Source organism: Leptidea sinapis, chromosome 32 (genome assembly GCF_905404315.1).
Source record: "Leptidea sinapis chromosome 32, ilLepSina1.1, whole genome shotgun sequence".
Classification (NCBI taxonomy): Eukaryota; Metazoa; Arthropoda; class Insecta; order Lepidoptera; family Pieridae; genus Leptidea; species Leptidea sinapis.
The window spans coordinates 10,859,952-10,878,565 of record NC_066296.1 but is presented as its reverse complement, the minus strand read 5'-3'; the positions used below and the strand labels follow the sequence as shown (position 1 = coordinate 10,878,565).

Below are 18,614 nucleotides of genomic sequence, written 5' to 3'. Positions count from 1 at the left end.
AAATTTTATGAACGATGCGGAACTCGAACCCACGACCTCCAGCGTTCCGTGCCGGTGCTCTAACCAACTCAGCTAACCGTTCGAGTAACGCCTCGTTATAAAATCTTGTTTGCTTTGTTCAACTCTCAGGTTGTGGCTTCATCTACAGGATCCACTTTACAGTTGATAACCTGCTCAACCCCAATATTTGCATATTAGGAAATTGACTTGAGATGTCGCTCTTGTAAATCTAAACAATATGCTATGTTTTTAAAGTGATAACCCTCACTTCTAGGATTAATACAAAAATAAAATTTGAAAAACAAAATTTTCTTTTTCAAATTTTATTTTGTTTTTTATTACATAATTTTATTTGTGTAATTATCCTAGAAGTGAGGGTTATCACTTTAAAAACATAACAAATTAATTAAATTAATGCTTACCACATTTAATTCAGTGCTAGTCATCGTAATACAGTATCAGTTGTCAAATATTCCATTCAGTACCGTTGACATAATAGTCTCGGTTTAAAAGGTCTCTCAATAGGCCACGTGGATTGATAAGCAGAGTAGTATTACTAGTAAGCTTAGTTTCAACATGCACACATCATTGAAAACTTCGGAAAACTTTTACATAAAAATACAGACCAGTAAATTATTTTTTTCGAATTGGTATATTTTAACAAGAAAAGTGTGTATGTACTTATGTATGCACGCAAGAAGTTATACTTCTTTGGCCTAACGAAGCATCATACGTTTTCATAGAACAGTCATGCTTTATTTGAAAAACTTAGGTAGCAAGCAGGCAATTTTTTATCCATATTCTTCCTAATATAGTTGTTCAGTTCAGCTATAAATATTTTTTGTGGTCAAAAATATTTTAGGGTCTTATCCTCTATCAATCGGAAATGTCTGGGCTAACGAATTGTATTATTGCATTGGTTTTCGAATAGATGTTTTAGTGTACTTATAAATTTGCCGTTTCTTTTCGTGTTTGCACTCCTTGTGTTTCCTCCTGCAATCTTCTACCGCATATATCACGGGAAGTGCTAAGACTCGGAGGAGTTGTTCAGGTCGATACACCGAACATAAAGTCAAAGTACTAAATTCAACCGGCATCATGTTGACTTCTGGCATTCTACAACCGCAAGTATTGCGATAAATTTTTGACTCGCACAGCCATTTTGTGGAACCGATTACTGGTTGCAGTTTTCTCGAACCGATTCTACTTAGGGACATTCAAACATAGAGCATACTCTCACCTTAACTGCTTAACGGCTGACAACGCATCTACTGACCTCTGGCGTTGCACATGTCCATGGGCGGTTTCCTCAGTACTCGAATTGTCTGTGAACGATTGCTTCATTGTATGTCTTCCATCGCAATTATCACGGTGAGTGTTCCGAAGAGCTGTTTCATCTGATCCCTGCCGCTGAATTCCACCTTCGCACGACAAATTAGGATATCATCCCCACCATCTGGCTGTATGGGTCACCACAACGGGTGACCCGTACGGCCGTTTGTCCTACCTTTCCATAAAAAAAACTTCCCATCATGAGACCAAGAGGCCGTTTGCCTTACCTTTTCACCATGAGATTCTTAATTTGTTCGTATTGTCGTCAATTTACACCATTCCTAGTCCCTCAGTTTTAATGCATGTTTATGTGACCGTCGCGTCGTCCCACAAGGAATTAGCACTTATAACTTGCTATTACCTTCTTGTTTTGATTTCTATAAATATTTATCCCACTACTCATTCCCTTGATGGCACAGTAGTTATTTTGATATCTATAACAAAATATGTAATTATATATATGGTATTATCATTTATTTGTGTAATCCGTGAAGCACATAAATTTTCAATGCGAGCATTACGTAAGATCCTAGAATATTTAACCAACTTTAAACGGTATTTTCTATACTACCATATTTTTAAAAAATCCTAGCAATAAACGTAATTATACGACTTGATTGCGATCGTAGCAGATAAAAAATTCAGATCACTTTTACTCAACTTTGATTTTAAAATTATTTATTAAATTTTAGATTCTACCAACCGGAATATGCACCTAATGCCGGGTCTATAACGAGTGAGCTAACCAAAGAAAGTGAATGTGTGTATGGCTAGACGAGTGAAAGAGGAAGAGACTTTTCGTTCGCCGATGTTCTTTGTATGTAGACAGACTTAACTTGACAAAAAAGTCAGCGGGATACCATTCTAAGGATAAATTGCAGAAAAATCAGCAACAAACTGGGTTTTGTGATTTTTATTAGTTTCATTAAATGTTATGTTACTGTTATTAGTCTGACTAAAGCTTTTTATTTTCTTCTTTACTAAAGTATGGTTTAACATAAGAAAAACGATGTGGAGTTCAATAAAAGGTAAGGGTGGTTTGGTATTCGTGCTGGATGGATAAAAGTAGATTGACTGCACATGTTTATCTGCTTACGTAGGTTGCATTTGATGTTTATAACTATCCAGAATATGAGAGATTGTACGAAAGACTGATGACAGTGACTGATGAAGAAGTCAGCATAATGGAGATTGATGTTTGCCTAGCCTTTTTGTAGTGGTAAAAATTTCAGCTTAACCATTAGGCATGGACTATATACTCTTTGGTACTTTTTCTTCTCTATTCTGTTTTACAACGATTGTTTGAATTATTTCCTTAAAATAATAACAAAATCAACACCTTTGATTGTAGCACATTGTAGACACATATAATATGCCGATGAGGTCGATACCTCATAGAACATTAGACTCCTTACATCTATATATTTGTAATGCAAACATTTCAGTCAGTCAACTGAGGTGAGCGGACGCGTGATACTGGAAGCTCATTGGTCAGGTAATGATCACAGTCGCTACAGCTGGCTTACGTTCGTTCGTTTGAAAGCATTCGCCCTTCATTAGTTATGTATGATTTAATTTTAATTTAAATATTGCCCTACTACATTATATTTGTATGCATGCAGTTTATATCCTAGTTGAATTAGTGACATTAGTGTAGTGTTAGAGATAACTAATCTCTTGATATAGTTTCTGAAAGTTTTAACATCGCATTGCGGCTCCTCTGGTTAAGTACTCTAATAAGATACGTTATCTAGCCTCGACAGGAGAGATACATATAAATTGTTCTTTGATATGTATATTATCTTGGCTGGCATGTCGACTATGCATTACCAATTCAAAGTCAATATTGCTTGAGATTATGATGAATGGGATTTATTTATTAAATACGATTAATTTATCACACATTACTTAAGTAAATAATATTCACAAGTGCGTATAGCGTTAAGTCTGGCATTCTCTAATGTCATGAGTCATGACTCTAATAAGTATATAAAATTCTCATATCCCGGTGTTTGTTACCAAACTCCTCCGAAACGGCTGAACCGATTTGTATGATTTTTTTATTATGATTCAGCATTAAAAAACACAAGTTTCAATTTTCACCCGTCTACGATCAACACCTATTTTTGTATCGCGATTTTAAATTTATCCTGTTCAGTCCACAGATCCGCAATAGAGTTGCAAGATGGCAATCGAATATAATAATTATTGTAGTACGATTAATTTTATGTACCTATGATATATTTGGTATGTCTGAGAATCGCTCGTTATCTATTTTTTATACCCCAAAAATTCTTTTATTACTTTATATGGCAATACCTCGTATGGTGGGTCAGCTAATTATATCAATATTTTTCTAGCTAAACCGGCCATAAATGTATTTTAAAATTTAGTTACTTTTTGAAACCGACTGCAAAATTGTTCACACAGATTAATTGATAAATATCGTTTAATTACATATATCAATAGAGCATAATAGCCTTAACCCAAGGTCGGAATTGGTACGGCCGGACCTAACAGTAGTAAAGTAATAGTTATAATTTTGTGCAATCGACAATGCGACATACCATCGAATATGGTCCATTACCAGTTCGCGTCCGATGGTTCGACCGTACCAAATCTGCTATCTCGGTGCCGGTTCGATATCCGCCCCGCGTGCAATGTGTTTTCGGTTTTACGAATATGAACGTTTATTGGACGTAGTTACGCTGAAGGTAAACAGCGTGTGTAAACTTAGACATACCAGCGAAAATATTCAAAGGGGTTGAACAAGAGGCGCACAGTAGACGTCGAGACATTATTTACTTATTTATTATTAATAAGTAAGTAAACACAAGTCCGCAGTAAGTATAATTGAATTGAGTAAGAGATGGGACGTTATCGTGAACCCTCTACACTCACCCTGATGTAGGACCTCCGAATGGTTCGAAACTAGTCGGTACCCACACCGATAAAACGTGAGTAAAGCCGTATTACTGAATAAGTAGACGTCGAGTTGCAGAAAATAGCTTGCGAATATAATACCTATGACTCATTGACCTCTACTATATACCTACCACTGGACTGGCGGCTGTCAAAGTGCTTTTGTGCCTGTTTGATATTCGAAATTTTGGCGCTGTTGGCCAATTAGCGAGAGTGTGTGGTTCTTAAACTAGAGACGACAACCTCAGCTAACGTCGATAGGGAAACTATTTACGAAAAATAAATTGTGTAGGTACTTTATTACGTTGATTCCTGAAATTAATTCAAAATGCAATAATACTTCAGAATACTATACGCTTCTCTTGCAGCCATGTGTATTGTACGTCAAAATTAGTTCTCTGGACGCTCGCGAGTGGCGCTACAAATAGGGACAAAAATTTGCTGCCAAAGATATGGGACAGCCTGTCTAGTGGTAGTTATACAGGGCTGTGCTATGACTACACTAATAACAGGAATCTTTATTTTTAACATAGACTTAAAAATATATATAGTATATATATATATAAATAAACAAAACTGGTATGCTGAGATGGTTTGGCCATGTCGAGAGAATGAATGAAGAACGATTGACGAAGAAAGTGTATAAAACCAGTGTGAATAAAAGTGTTGAAAGGGGTAGACCTAGACGGACGTTTCGAGATCAAATCAGGGACGTCTTGGTAAAAGGCCAGGTGAAGAGTACCCTAAACCGAAGAGCATGTATGAAAGGAATAATGAAAGTGGACGAAGCGAAACAAGTATGTAAGGATAAGTATGAAGTGGTCTCTGCCTACCCTTACGGGAAAGAGGCGTGATTATATGTATGTATGTATGTAAACAAAACGTGCAAGAGAGTAGATTATCTCTAACGGAGATACAGAAAGAAAGCAAAGCGAATCTATTGTTACTGTAACGATTTTGATTGACAAGTCGTGAAAAGTCGACCACGATTCGTATTAGCTATTTAGTATTATAAATATTGAACTAGCTAACACACACCATTGATAAAACAAAATAATTGGTCAAGCGATATCTGACTGTAAAGGCGTCTGTATACGCCAGTCAATACCATGTGTTGCCAGTGATGACTTACGGTACGCAGACGTGGTCGCTAACTATGGGCCTTATGAGAAAGCTCATGATCGCTCAGAGAGCAATGGCTCTCCATGGCTATGCTCGGAGTTTCCCTGCGAGATCGAATCAGAAATGAGGAGATCCGTAGGAGAACCAAAGTTACCGACATAGTCCAAATGATTGCGAAACTGAAGGGGCAGTGGACAGGGCACATAGTTCTACGGACAGATGACCGTTGGGGCAGTAAAGTCCTCAAATGGCGACCACGTACCGGAAGACGTAGTGTTCGTAGGCCCCCCACAAGACGGACCGACGATCTGGTCAAGATAGCGGGAATACGTTGGATGAAAGCAGCGCATGTCGTCGTGGAAATCTTTGGGGGAGGCCTATGTCCAGCAGTGGACTTTTTCAGGATGATGATGATGATCATAGTATAAAAATTTGCGTAACTTGATAATTTTTGAAGTAAAACTTCTTTAGGCGCGACTTGAGGGTAACTCAGAATTTTTTTCTGACCCAAGTAACGCTCAGTACAAAAGTCAATTGAAATAATTTTTTAAGCCGTTATAATTTAATGGTTTTTAAAAATATTTCAAATTGCTCAGTAATATTTTTTAAAAATCTCGAAGTTTTTTTATTGTTTATTTATTACTACTATTGCAATAAATAATACCTATATAAGTTTTCAGAAATTTTCTGACATTCGTTTATTTGTTCTTGGTTTTTGTTTTTCTTTTCCATTATTAGGATAGGCAAAGGGTTCGAGTCCATACAGCCATATTTGTTAATATGTGCTAATACTAATATAACCTTCGATTTCTTACTATCAATTATTTTATTAATGAGTAAAATTTTAAAATGTGCGAATGGACAATGAACTGAATTATAAATAGAATATATATATATAATGAAAATAATAATCAGTCAAATAAAAGGGTGGAATCCCAGGAACATTTTACTCTTTCATCAATAAATAAGAATAAAAGAGAAAATCAAGAACCTGATAATGACCTGACCTGTAAAAAGTGTACGTGTTTATTTTCTGATGAATAATAATATCAAAATATGTATAACATTATATCATTATTTGTAAAATATATAAAATCTCACTTGATAAAATTATATTAATTATATTATATATCAATAAAGGCATTTTTTATCATAGGTTGAGAAAATGCCAAATTTGCTCAAAAGATGAAGTGATATCGTCAGCTTTTCCGAGAATAAAAATAGCAAAAAATCTGACATGATGCTCCTAGCTCTTCAGTAATACGTGTGTGCTTGGTTGGTAACACTGCTTTATTTAATACTAGTTGACCCGACAGACGTTGTTCTATATATAATATATAAAATACTGCTTTTTATGAATTTGTCAATAATATTTCATAACATCAAAAATTATTTCGTAAAATATGCTCCCTGTTGTTGCAATGAAATTGTTTTACAGCAGAACTGTCACACCGTGCGTCAATAAATTCTCTCATAGAAAATATGTCGATACAAAACAAATATCGGACGACGGGGGACACATCAAAGGAAAAAAACATTGTTGTTTCTATTTAATTCCGAACACTTTCATATTTATTCACCTTTTAAACCTTCCCTGGACTTCCAAAAATAATTCAAGACCAAAATTAGCCAAATCGGTCCAGCCGTTCTCGAGTTTTAGGGAGACTAACGAACAGCAATTCATTTTTATATATATAGATAATATATTAATGCGTCTGTTAATATCGCGCGTAAAGGTAAACTTTCTTGCGTATTTTTCATATAACCTCTATATTATTTACAGCCGTGTTCAGGTCCTTTTATTTATTATGCGTTATTGAAGACACTTATGAATGTCATACGCATACGTTTTACTATCTACCACTATCTACACTATATATAAAGATTATCTCGCCCTATTCCAGTTCCGTTTCCCGTTTTCGCTCCCGTTCCCAACATATTTATTATATGAATTTATTTCGAGGAAGATTATTATGGGAAACTACACCTACTATTGGTTTAGGTATAGTTCATGGATTTCATTTCAGTTTTCACAAGTCCCGCGGGAACCATGGATTTTTCCGGGATAAAATGTGGGCTATGTCCTTTCCCAAGCTCTGGTATAGACTACCGCACTCCATACCGTGCTCTAGTATAGCTGTACCAAATTTCATCAAAGTCGGTTCAGTAGCTCCGGCGTAAAAGCGTAATAAACAAACTTACATTCACATTTATAATATTAGTAGGGATTATAAGTCTCATTTTTGGACACCGCTGGTTCCTAACCAGTGCCTTTATCCGTGATCTTCGATTGTTTGGTCAAAACGCGTATGCATCGCTCACTCTATCATCATAACGTAATGAAGTTAATGCATCATTAGTTGGTTCGATTGGCATTTTTGTCCAATTTTCCTTATCCTCATACAGAATACGCAATAGCGCCATTCCTAACGAATTTGTGCCTTATAGTATGTTTAAATTACCTAAATTACGAAGCTACTGAAAATCTTATTCGATAACCACTACTTAAACCAGGTATAGCATTTGAAAAATAAAAGACTAAACACATACTCTCACACACACACACACACACACACACACACACACATACACATACACACACAAACACACAATACACGCCCTAAATTATATATAAAATAGTTTCTGTGTTCATAATTTGTTGCATAACTTCCATTGTTAGACCTTAAAATACGTTGATGTTTGTTGTTTGACATTTTACAATGCACAACTTGGAAGAGACTGACCCCCATGTCACGGGCTGTCCTAGTTTGGGGGTCGAGGGTAATTTTAAGCAAAATTGTATTTTTTTTTTGCAACAAATAAAGATTTATTATTATTATTACATACAGCTTAAAGTCGATTAATATTCATAATGCATATCCTAATCTGGTTTAAGGCGAAGGTGAATAAACTTTTTATTACTATTTTGTCGCATAGTTATGCGTATATATAGATAGCAGTTGCTATCGCGGGTTCGATGCTCGACAAGGACAGAGCATGCGGGAGAGAAGACTATTGTCTTGTTTTCGTGTGACTTGGGCGTATATTATTTGCTGTCCATATAAAGCGTGGTTCACACGGTTCGATAAGACTTTAAATTTTTTATCGCATCAATCTGAGTTTCAATCATGTTTATCACACTTCTTAATTGTCAATTATCAATTCATTCATCATCAATTCTTGTCAATTCTAATCTTAACACAATACCAACAATAAAAATCAATTGAAGTCCTTAGTATTTTCAATTTATTTTGTGGCCCTAAGAGGTGATTATTATCTCCAGAAATATCCTCATCAGCCTATTGCATTCCATGCGTTTTCTTTTGAAATTTTTCCCCTTAGGAAGTTGTAGCTTACTTATTCTCGTTAAGAATAAATCCTAGTTTAACATTTTCCGAATTTTTCAGTCTCCGAACTCTTTGCTACCAATGTCGAACCTTTCTATCCACCAAGAATTTGTTAATGTTCATTTGAAATCGTTTTAAATATTTTATTTCGTAACAAAATTTACTCATCTAAATACAATCCTATGAAGCCGTTGCAATTGTTTATACAAGTGCTTCCATACCTTTGCCGCAAATCATTTGTTCATTCAGGGCAAGCAATTACCAATCAAACACAAGAGTGAAACCTTTCATCTGCATAATGCCAATGAGACTGGATGAAGGGTGGAACCAAATACAGTTCAATTTGGCAGATTACACGAAGGGCTTATGTCACAAGCTATGTAGAATCTCTAACAGCCTTACAAATAAACTTGAATTGTGTGACTACTGCTTTAGTCTTGTTTTGTATAGGTAGAAATAATTGTAACTCAGCAGGAAATTCATTTTATGAATATAGTCTATCTGAGAAGTATACTCGTGTGATTCTACAGTGTGCATGGTTGATATTTGTACTCTTACGGCCTTACAAATGCTATATGTATGAGAAAAAAATGGTTATGTGAGCGACAGAGTATAGTAACAACGGTTGCCGAGATGGAAAAGCGTGTTGGATCGGTTTTCGCATCAATAACACCGACGATGGTGCGAAATGCCACAGCCAAACACGACGAGCGAGGTTGTGTATTGAGCAAGGTGGAGCACACTTTGAGCCGTTTCTGTAAATTTTGACGTTTATTATGAATAAGTGTTTATTAAGTTATTTCGTTAGGTTCGGTCTTTTAAATTTTTGTCGTTCCACGAATTAGGTAGAAATGCGTAAATTTTGCGTAGTTTTCTTTAATTTCCTTTCAATAATAATATTTTTGATATTTTTTTGGGGTAGGTTACTACGGTTCTGTGTATGTACTCGTTAAAATGCTCCATATAACTTCCTTTCGGATTTACGGGTAGTTTTGTAATACTCTGAATAATTTGTAGCATGTGCGATATTTCGGCTTTGTTGTATAATATACTAGAATATTGTTGTATGACGCGAATTGTCTTTATGTATAGAACGATAGCTATAACGATAAAATCATTTTTATTCTTTATTGTAATAGCTATGGAACTACTGAAGTGGTTTTTAATTTCACTTATAAAAAGCTTAGTCAAACACTCAGTGCCCTTACGCCTGTTGCACTTACGAGATAATTATAGAAAACATTTTACATCTGGTATATTTTAACAAAATATTATCCATAATGAACTAAGAAAAACTGATTACATATACGCCACGGCCGTATAATAAAGCAGTAACCATTTTAATTAACTTCAGTGACTGAAACAATCAGAGGAAGCTGTATGATAATGCAAAGTGTATACGCCATGCCAACCAATCATGTTTCAGAATAAATATTGTACGGATGCTGTTACATAAACGCAATGAGAACATTTCTTGGCTTAAAGTATACGCAGAGTTACAGATTTCTGTTAAATACCATAAAAGTATTCTAAATCTGCCATATTATTTTTGAAAGGGCACCAGAAACCACCAATAATCAATCACATGGGGTGTTTAAGAAAACAAAATTGCAGTGATTTCCCTGCACAAAGTGGGTATGGAACCGCCATTCGTTTTCAAGACCCTTATAATGTCGTATCGATAGATATACCAAAACATGCGGTTCGATACAGCATGTTCTGGTATTTTATGTTCTCTTTTTTTAGACCCTAAAAATAGGAACTTAAAAGGTTAATTCTGTTAAAACCAGACTTCGCTGAAATCCTAGAAGAATACGAAAAAATATACCGTGAGAAGTAAAGATTCCCATTAGGACTTTTTCGCGTATCAAAAAAAAAACTAGAGCTTGGTGCTTTTTTCACATATACAGGAAATGTCCTAAAATCTAAAGCAATCCTTACAGTTAAAGGAGAGGCTGGATCAAAATACTACCTGTCCTGATACACAGGTGAAAAGTACAGAAATATCATTTCCAGCAAAAATCGCTTCCATCAAAATGATAAAGAGCGCGCTCATAGATCCAAAGAATCTAAAGCACTTGTAAACAAGTGGTGGGAAATTATCCTACACACATTCATATACACAAATTCACAAAGCTTCATTTTTATGAAAAGGAATGAAGACTGTAAGTCGTAAAGTGTATTAGAGACTATCGTAGGTAGTGTTTGAAACCTCTTAGCAATACGCTTTTTAATAATAATAATATAATAATAATCATTTATTTCTGGCATACCCCATAGAAAATACAAATTAAAATCAAAATTACAATTAAATTACAACTAAATCGAATTAACTAACCATGCAAAAAAATTAAATTAAATAAATTACAAATTACTTACTTAAATTAAATATCTTATTTTCTATTTTTATTAAGATGGATGTCCATCCATCTTTTGAAAATATCGTTATTATATACATTGTTAGAGACAGTCATCAGAATTCCGTTGGTGGAGCGTCTCATTCGATCCGAAAAAGAAGCAGTTCTTGTGCGAATTATTGCGAAGAAGTCGGGCACTCTCGCTCTCGCAAACATACTTGCAGCACTGCAATACCTTGGAAGTTTCATAACAGCTCGATAGGAATCATTATATTACACTCTTAGTGAACTTAAGGTCTTGTTTGAATAATTACACCACAGTTGGCAGGTGTACATACACAGGCAATAAGTTTTAAATAGTGTTGTTTTCACCTCATTGCTGCACTTTGCAAACCTTCGTGCTATCATGTTGCTACGTACCGAGAGCGCCCTTCGCTCCCTCTCAATATCGCAGTCGTCTTTCAGATCTTCCGTTAAGATATGACCTAAATATTTGAATTGATTTACAATTTTTACATTATTCTCATTCAGATATACCCCAGGAATATTTTCTGGACCCTTTCCAGATTTAAATACCATCAAAACGGTTTTATTAACATTATACTTCAATCCATGACTGTTAGCATAATTTTCGCATATTGATAATAATTTACGTAACCCTTTTTTTATATTATATTGACACACGCTTTTACACAAATTATCTTGCCCCAAGTTAAGCGTATATAGCCTGTGTTATGGGTTACAAGACAACGATATATTTAATACAATATACTTACTTAAACATACATAAATTCATATAAACATACATAAATACATTTAAACATTTAAACATCCATGACTCGGAAACAAACATTTATATTCATCATATAAATGCTTGCACCTACCGGGATTCGAACCCGGGACCTCTAGCTTAGTAGGTAGGATCGCTAACGACTCGGCTATACAGGTCGTCCTTTGATCGACGGACTCAGCAGGACCATATCATCAGCGTAACTTAAATTATTGATGCATATATTTCCCACATGACAGCCTATTCTGGCCCTCCTGAGTTCGACGATCAAATCGTTGATCTAAAGATTGAACAGATCAGGAGAAGTCAACCCTCCTTGTCTCACACTGCAATCTAGTCTGTAGCCACTAGATAGGGTGTCGCCCCATTTAACGTAGTTTATTTGGTTTCCGTACCAAAATTTTAATAAATTTATGATCTCAGTAGGAGCTTTCGTAGCAGAAAGCTTTTTCCAAAGAATGTCATAATTGACCAGGTCAAAGGCTTTACTTAGGTCAAGAAAGCATGCATATACCGAGATTCTACGTTCTTTATAATAGCTCACACAACTCTTTAGTGTAACGATAGCTGAATCCGTTGACAAACCTGGTCGGAAACCAAATTGTGCGTCATCAATATTGATGAATCTTTGCAATACCGGGTGAATTAGACGCTCCAGAACTTACTACTAATAATTGTGCCTAGCGAGATGGGCCTGTAATTTGCAGAATCATTTAAATTGCCTGTTTTATTTTTAACGATAGGAACTACTAATGTTTTTGTTAAAGAAACCGGTAAAAATTCATATTTTATGCATAGATTAAAAAATGTACATAAATGTTATTTATCTATATATATATACTTTATCTGTATCCCACACTATGTATTCGACACTAAGACCATCATGCCCAGGTGACTTACCGCGTTTAATAGATTTAACTGTATAAATTTTAAAAAATGTACCTTGGTCTTTCCAGCAAGACTCTGCACCCCTGGTCACAAAGCTCGAACTACCCAACCTAAACTGAAATTCAACATTCCGAGCTTTATAAGAGATGAAGAATAACTCTCGTCTAGTCCAGGTCCGAACCCCTTGGGCTACAAATTATGCTCAGTTTTCTTACTGCCACTAGAACAAGCTGTGACAAAATATATCAGCCTAGCTGAACTCTCTAAGAAAAAATCGTTTAACTCAATTGTATAAATCGTCATTGACAGATGACGGCTATAATCTTTTAATCTTTTAAAAAACGCTGAAATCAACTACGTTTGAAGCAACTATTCGCTTTCAAACTTAGCCGGATTATACTTCGTGGTCTATCGCCATACTGTTATTACTATTCAATTCTATTTCAAAGATATTTCAAATGACTGCAAGTTTCATACTAAACTAAATTTCAATTTTTACTTTGGCAGTCCCGCCTCTTATTACGTAGTATTTATATATTCTTTGAAATGTATCATATTCTTGGAAACAGTGCATAAATCTATCGATTCGTGGCCAGACAGATTAAACACCTGCATTAAAGCCAAGTCTCTTATCCAATAGAAGTATATTTTATTTATTGTACTGCAATAAATAAATACGTATAAGTTGCATTAAGATAACATTACGTCATTACAAAATTTTTAAATGAAACTTCTTTGCGCGGATGAGGATTTTTTTACGGATGAGACTGATTGAGAGAGAGTGAGAAAGGGCGAACGTAGCATAAAGCACATAGCGCCGCTAGTAAGTAGAACATCTTCCTTACTAGCGTTGTATCATGCAGAAAATAATATGTATATGTAATGATTATCAAGTAGAAAATCTTAATTGCAACAACAAAATTTTTAATTTAAATAAAATAATTTCGACATGTGTACTTTGTACGCACGCAGTTTTTTTTATTGAAAAGGTCTTTTTGGCCAGACTAGGACTAGTTTCAGATACAGTATGGCGCTTTAGTTTTTTATCAAAAAATCTCAATTATAACTTACAGCAAGGTTCGAGATAACTTTTTATATCAGTCTGGCCATTTTCCAACACGTGACTTGACCCCATAGTTTATGGCGTGATAACGGCGAACGTCACTAAGAGTAGAACATTGATAACTTGGTCACGTACTACTTTTAAGTATAAAATTTCAAACTTACTGCTTATTAGAATATAGAAAGAGTTGATTCGGTGTTAGGTCGACCATAAACTATATGGTACAGTAAACTCACGGACTAGTAAAAAATAAGGACTTCGTGTCACCTTACATAACAGTGTAGCACCAAAACAAGTCGATTTACGTGTAAATACATAGCCCCACGCACACACTTACACTACTACAGGCCGATAGGCGGCCATTATGAGAATTGTCATCGTCTGTGATAGATCGATTGTGTCTTAATAAAATATTTTAAAAATGTCGTCGTGCGTTGTGAAAAAGTGTAAAAACGATACTATATAAGTATTTGTAGCCATATATGGTTATTTAAGGGAGAAAATATTGTGTAACTAGTATCCCCCGTAACCGCACACACACTAGCATAACGGTGCTTCACTTGCTAATATCACGGCGCGGAGTCCTTCTTTTTTTACTCGTTCGTGAGTAAACTATGATTTCCTGTGACTTTTTTGATTTTTGCTTATATCGTGCATTAATTTTCCAAAAATCTGAATCAAATGTAGTCTTTCCCTCATTCCCGAAATTGTTTTGCTTGTTTTGTGTCTACATAATTGATGAGACTTATAGCCACGTATTCCTGCATTAGTATATATTACTTCCTTCTTAAGATACTAAAACGTTATAATATATACACATTGTCAAACTTTTCCTTTCAAATTCAAATATTTTTATTCAAAATAGGATTCGAAATCACTTATTAAACGTCAAAAAAGTACCACCCATTCAAAATAGACTGCCTTACACCTGAGGAGAACGAGTGTAAGAAACTCAGCGGTCTTTTTTTTATTAAAATATACAGTCGTAAAGTAAACATTTATAATAAAAGAGCCTGAGGGTGTTCGCTTCATTGCAGTCTGTGGTATCATTAAGAAAAACATTTATGTTATAATAAACTTTCCCATACAAACGTATTTTAACAATTCTGTTAAATTTCGTAACACATACATTGTTTTGAACATTTGCTGGGATCTTATTGTAAAACCATGTACATCGCCCAATAAAAGACTTACTAAATCGACTGGACTGAGCTCAGCAGTAGACATAACAAGTTTATGTTTGTTTCTCGTGTTAACATTATGATTGTCACAGTTTCTAGCAAATTCCTTATCTTATTCCGGTCTTTAAAAACTCACAACGTCATGGTGTCGAATTGGGTGTTCGTTATGCGCTCGCATCGTAAAAATTTACTCGATATTAATTAATTACGCGCTATAAGAAGTATAACTTCTAAAGTTAAAATATAATCAATTTGTATTTTTGGTGTAAATGATATTTTATTATGCATAAGTAATATTACACACGGAGCGTACTAAAATATTTAACTGTATTCGTTGCAATGCACAATGTCAAACTATACAGGACAGGCTAAATATGGTCCATGGTAATATAATAAAATTATGGTCGGATTACGACATCAAGAAATCTCAATGAGTTTAATGTATAACACCCCTACAAATATTATAAATGCGAATTTAAGTTTGTTTTTTAAACTTTTACGCCGGAGCTACTGAACCGATTCTGTTGAAATTTGGTACAGCGATAGACTAGGGCTTGGGAAAGGACATAGGCTACATTTTATTCGGAATCAATGGCTCCCACGGGATTTCACGACTGAATTTCATGTCGATGAGCTATAACTATACCAATAGTAGGTTTAGTTTGCCGCAGCAATCATCCTCCAAATAATATTCGTATAATAAATATGTTGGGAACGGGAGCGAAAACGGGAACCGGAACTAATAGGACATGAGATGATAATCTTATACTCAACACTACCAAATAACAAGCGAAATAATAGAAATTTAAACAAATTAAAAATTCCCCAAACAAGTATGTCATTAGTGTCATCGAGCCCTCACCACATGGCAATAAAAATTTATAATCACATCCCAAACGAAATTAAAAATAAAGAGACGCCTTCTCTATTTAAAAGACATCTTAAAAATTTTTTAGTATCAAAATGCTTCTACGATTTACCCGAATTTTATAATCACAAGTGTGAGAATTAGTTACAATATAGTATAAGAATGTATAAAATGTATAAGACTTATTTATTTTATGTATAACGTTGCTGTGACCTTGCAGGGCGTCACATATTGTCTACCCATTAATGTACCAACCATCCTACTGTAAAATGTGACTTGCAATAAAATATTTTGATTTGATTTGATTTGATCTTCAATTCCAAACTGCTTATTATTTTTAAAAACTCTTTATCTACGCGGATGAAGGCGCGGGCATCAGCCAGTAATATATAAGTCACCAATGAAACCACCGAAACAGTACATTTTACACCAAGGAGAGAATGGGATTAATAGTACGAGGGTGAAGTTTGTAGGCACGAGGTGCAGTTAAGCGCCTTGGTACACCCAAGTAAGGAAATCGCACTTTCTCCCGAGTGATACATATAAGAGGAAAATACGAAAATGAAATATTAGCAAAGAAAATTTATTTTACAGATTTAACGTATAAAAAACATGATGGATTTCACATGAATTATGTTGCATGAAACTCGCTAGTACATAATATAATCTCTGATGAAAATATCCAACAGCTAACCATAAAATCACGATGATTGTACAAAAATATTATTATCATAGTTGTTTACGCAACTTTTTTGTTGTTAAGTAATGCCAGCTATATTACAATAATTAAATCATTAATATATAATTTGTTATTTTAAAAACCGATATCCCTCACTTCTGATTAATTAAAATAATAGCAGTAATCATCATTATCCTCAGCCGGAAGACGTCCACTGTTGGACAAAGGCCTCAATCAAAGATCTCCACGACGATCGGTCCTGCGCTGCCCTCGTCCAACGTATTCCGACGATCTTGACCAGATTGTCGGGGTCTACCAACACTGCGTCTTCCGGTACGTGGTCGCCATTCGAGTACTTTTCTGCCCCACCGTCTGTCTGTCGATATATAGTAAGTAATATATAATTTAATTTTTAATTTTGTTTCAGATTACGAACGGTCTTAGCGTCTAGTCAAATATACAACGATGAAATAAATTAAAGTCACAAAGTCCGTCTATTTATATTTTTGTATTTATTTGTTAACTTAACTCGTTATTAGTAGTAAGAGAACAATATGCACTTGTTAAACGCCAGGTACGCTTTGAGAGCGACAGCGTCTCAGTTTCAAGCATGGAGTGTGGCCCGGAGTCGAACTGCTTCAACAGTAAGTAAACTACTATAATATATATAATAATAATAATAATATAATATTTTACACACTTACACAAATATCTTGCCCCAAACTAGGCATAGCCTGTACTTTGGGAACCTATAAGACAACAATATATTTAATACAAAATACTTACATAAACACTTATAAACATTCATGACTCGGAAACAAACATCCATATTCATCATATAAATGTTTGCTGGGATTCGAACCCGGGATCTCTAGCTCAGTTGGCAGGGTCACTTACCACTTTGCAATTTGAAAATTGATTCATGTTGGTATTTAAATATGCAATTGCGAAAATAGCACAGTGTCTGCAAATGTTAAGGTTTGAAGAAAAAATGCCATTTTTGAGTTATATTTTGGTGTCATATAGCAATTAAAAATTACGGAAAGATTTTTTCCTTTTCGAAAGTAACGATTATTAAGTAGTAATATTTTATAAGGTAATATCCAATACATTTTACGAAACTTACTATGTAAGTAAGTTATATATAAGTTGCAGATAGAGCATGCGGGTCACCGTATGCTTAGTGATCACCAACGTATATACGATCTTCCTGTTGGAAAAATAAAAGGAACCTTGATTTTCGATTGACCAAAGTTAGGAAGGTGTGATCAAATTTCAGAAAAATAAAACAAACCAGGCATTTCGGTCAGTCAGTACCCCACGAAGTTCTGGAAGATATCTAAAAAGAAGATGATCTTCTGAAAATTTGGCACAGAATTGCCATAGATGACCTGGATGGCAATTTCTAGCGTGGTTAACATGGTCTCTTCTAAAATGTTTGACAGCAACATGTTCTAGCAATAATTTTGAATTAAGCTCATGTTTAAGTTATTCAAATGCTATTTTATTTCATTATTATGTCCTGTACACCTGTTAGCGTCGCTGTTTTGTCATTATATATACAGTATGGTTGTACGTGGAAGAAAATACAAAAAATGAATTTAATGCCAGATTTTATTATTTATAAGTCCGAATAACTAATATGATCTTTTATGTCTTTCAGGAAGCAAAGCCCGTAGAATACAAGCCCATAAGAAGCCTATTAGTGGCGAACAGAGGCGAGATTGCAATCAGAGTGTTTCGAGCTTGTACTGAATTGGGCTTGAGGTCCGTTGCTATATACAGTGAGCAGGACAAACTGCAGATGCACAGGTTGGTTTCATTAAGTCTTAAACAGATATATTTAAAGTGGGTTCACTCGCGTGTAATCGGTGTACGTACCTACCAAACCAAGGTTGGACCAAACGAAGGTACTTGATCAGGGTGAGTTCGCGGTCGCGCACAGTCTAGCACTGCGTGTTTGAGCTTGCAGCGTGGGAGCGGCGGTGATGTGGGTCTTAACAGGGCGTGGAGTGATGAATATGGCACGACCGATTCACTATTGGTGTTAAGGGGCGTACTACTC

The 18,614-nt window shown here is 35.1% G+C and overlaps 1 protein-coding gene across 3 annotated transcripts in view; it reads left to right on the top strand.

Moving 5' to 3' along the window:
* Positions 1–18,614, top strand: part of LOC126974256 (pyruvate carboxylase, mitochondrial) — a 76,264-nt gene that overhangs the window by 11,982 nt on the left and 45,668 nt on the right. For all 3 annotated transcript variants that reach the window (XM_050821708.1, XM_050821706.1, XM_050821707.1), the window contains exons 2-3: positions 16,977–17,193; positions 18,213–18,361. In XM_050821708.1, the coding sequence (XP_050677665.1) occupies positions 17,104–17,193; positions 18,213–18,361 (239 nt within the window). In that variant the 5' untranslated portion in view covers positions 16,977–17,103. The remainder of the gene's footprint in view (positions 1–16,976; positions 17,194–18,212; positions 18,362–18,614) is intronic.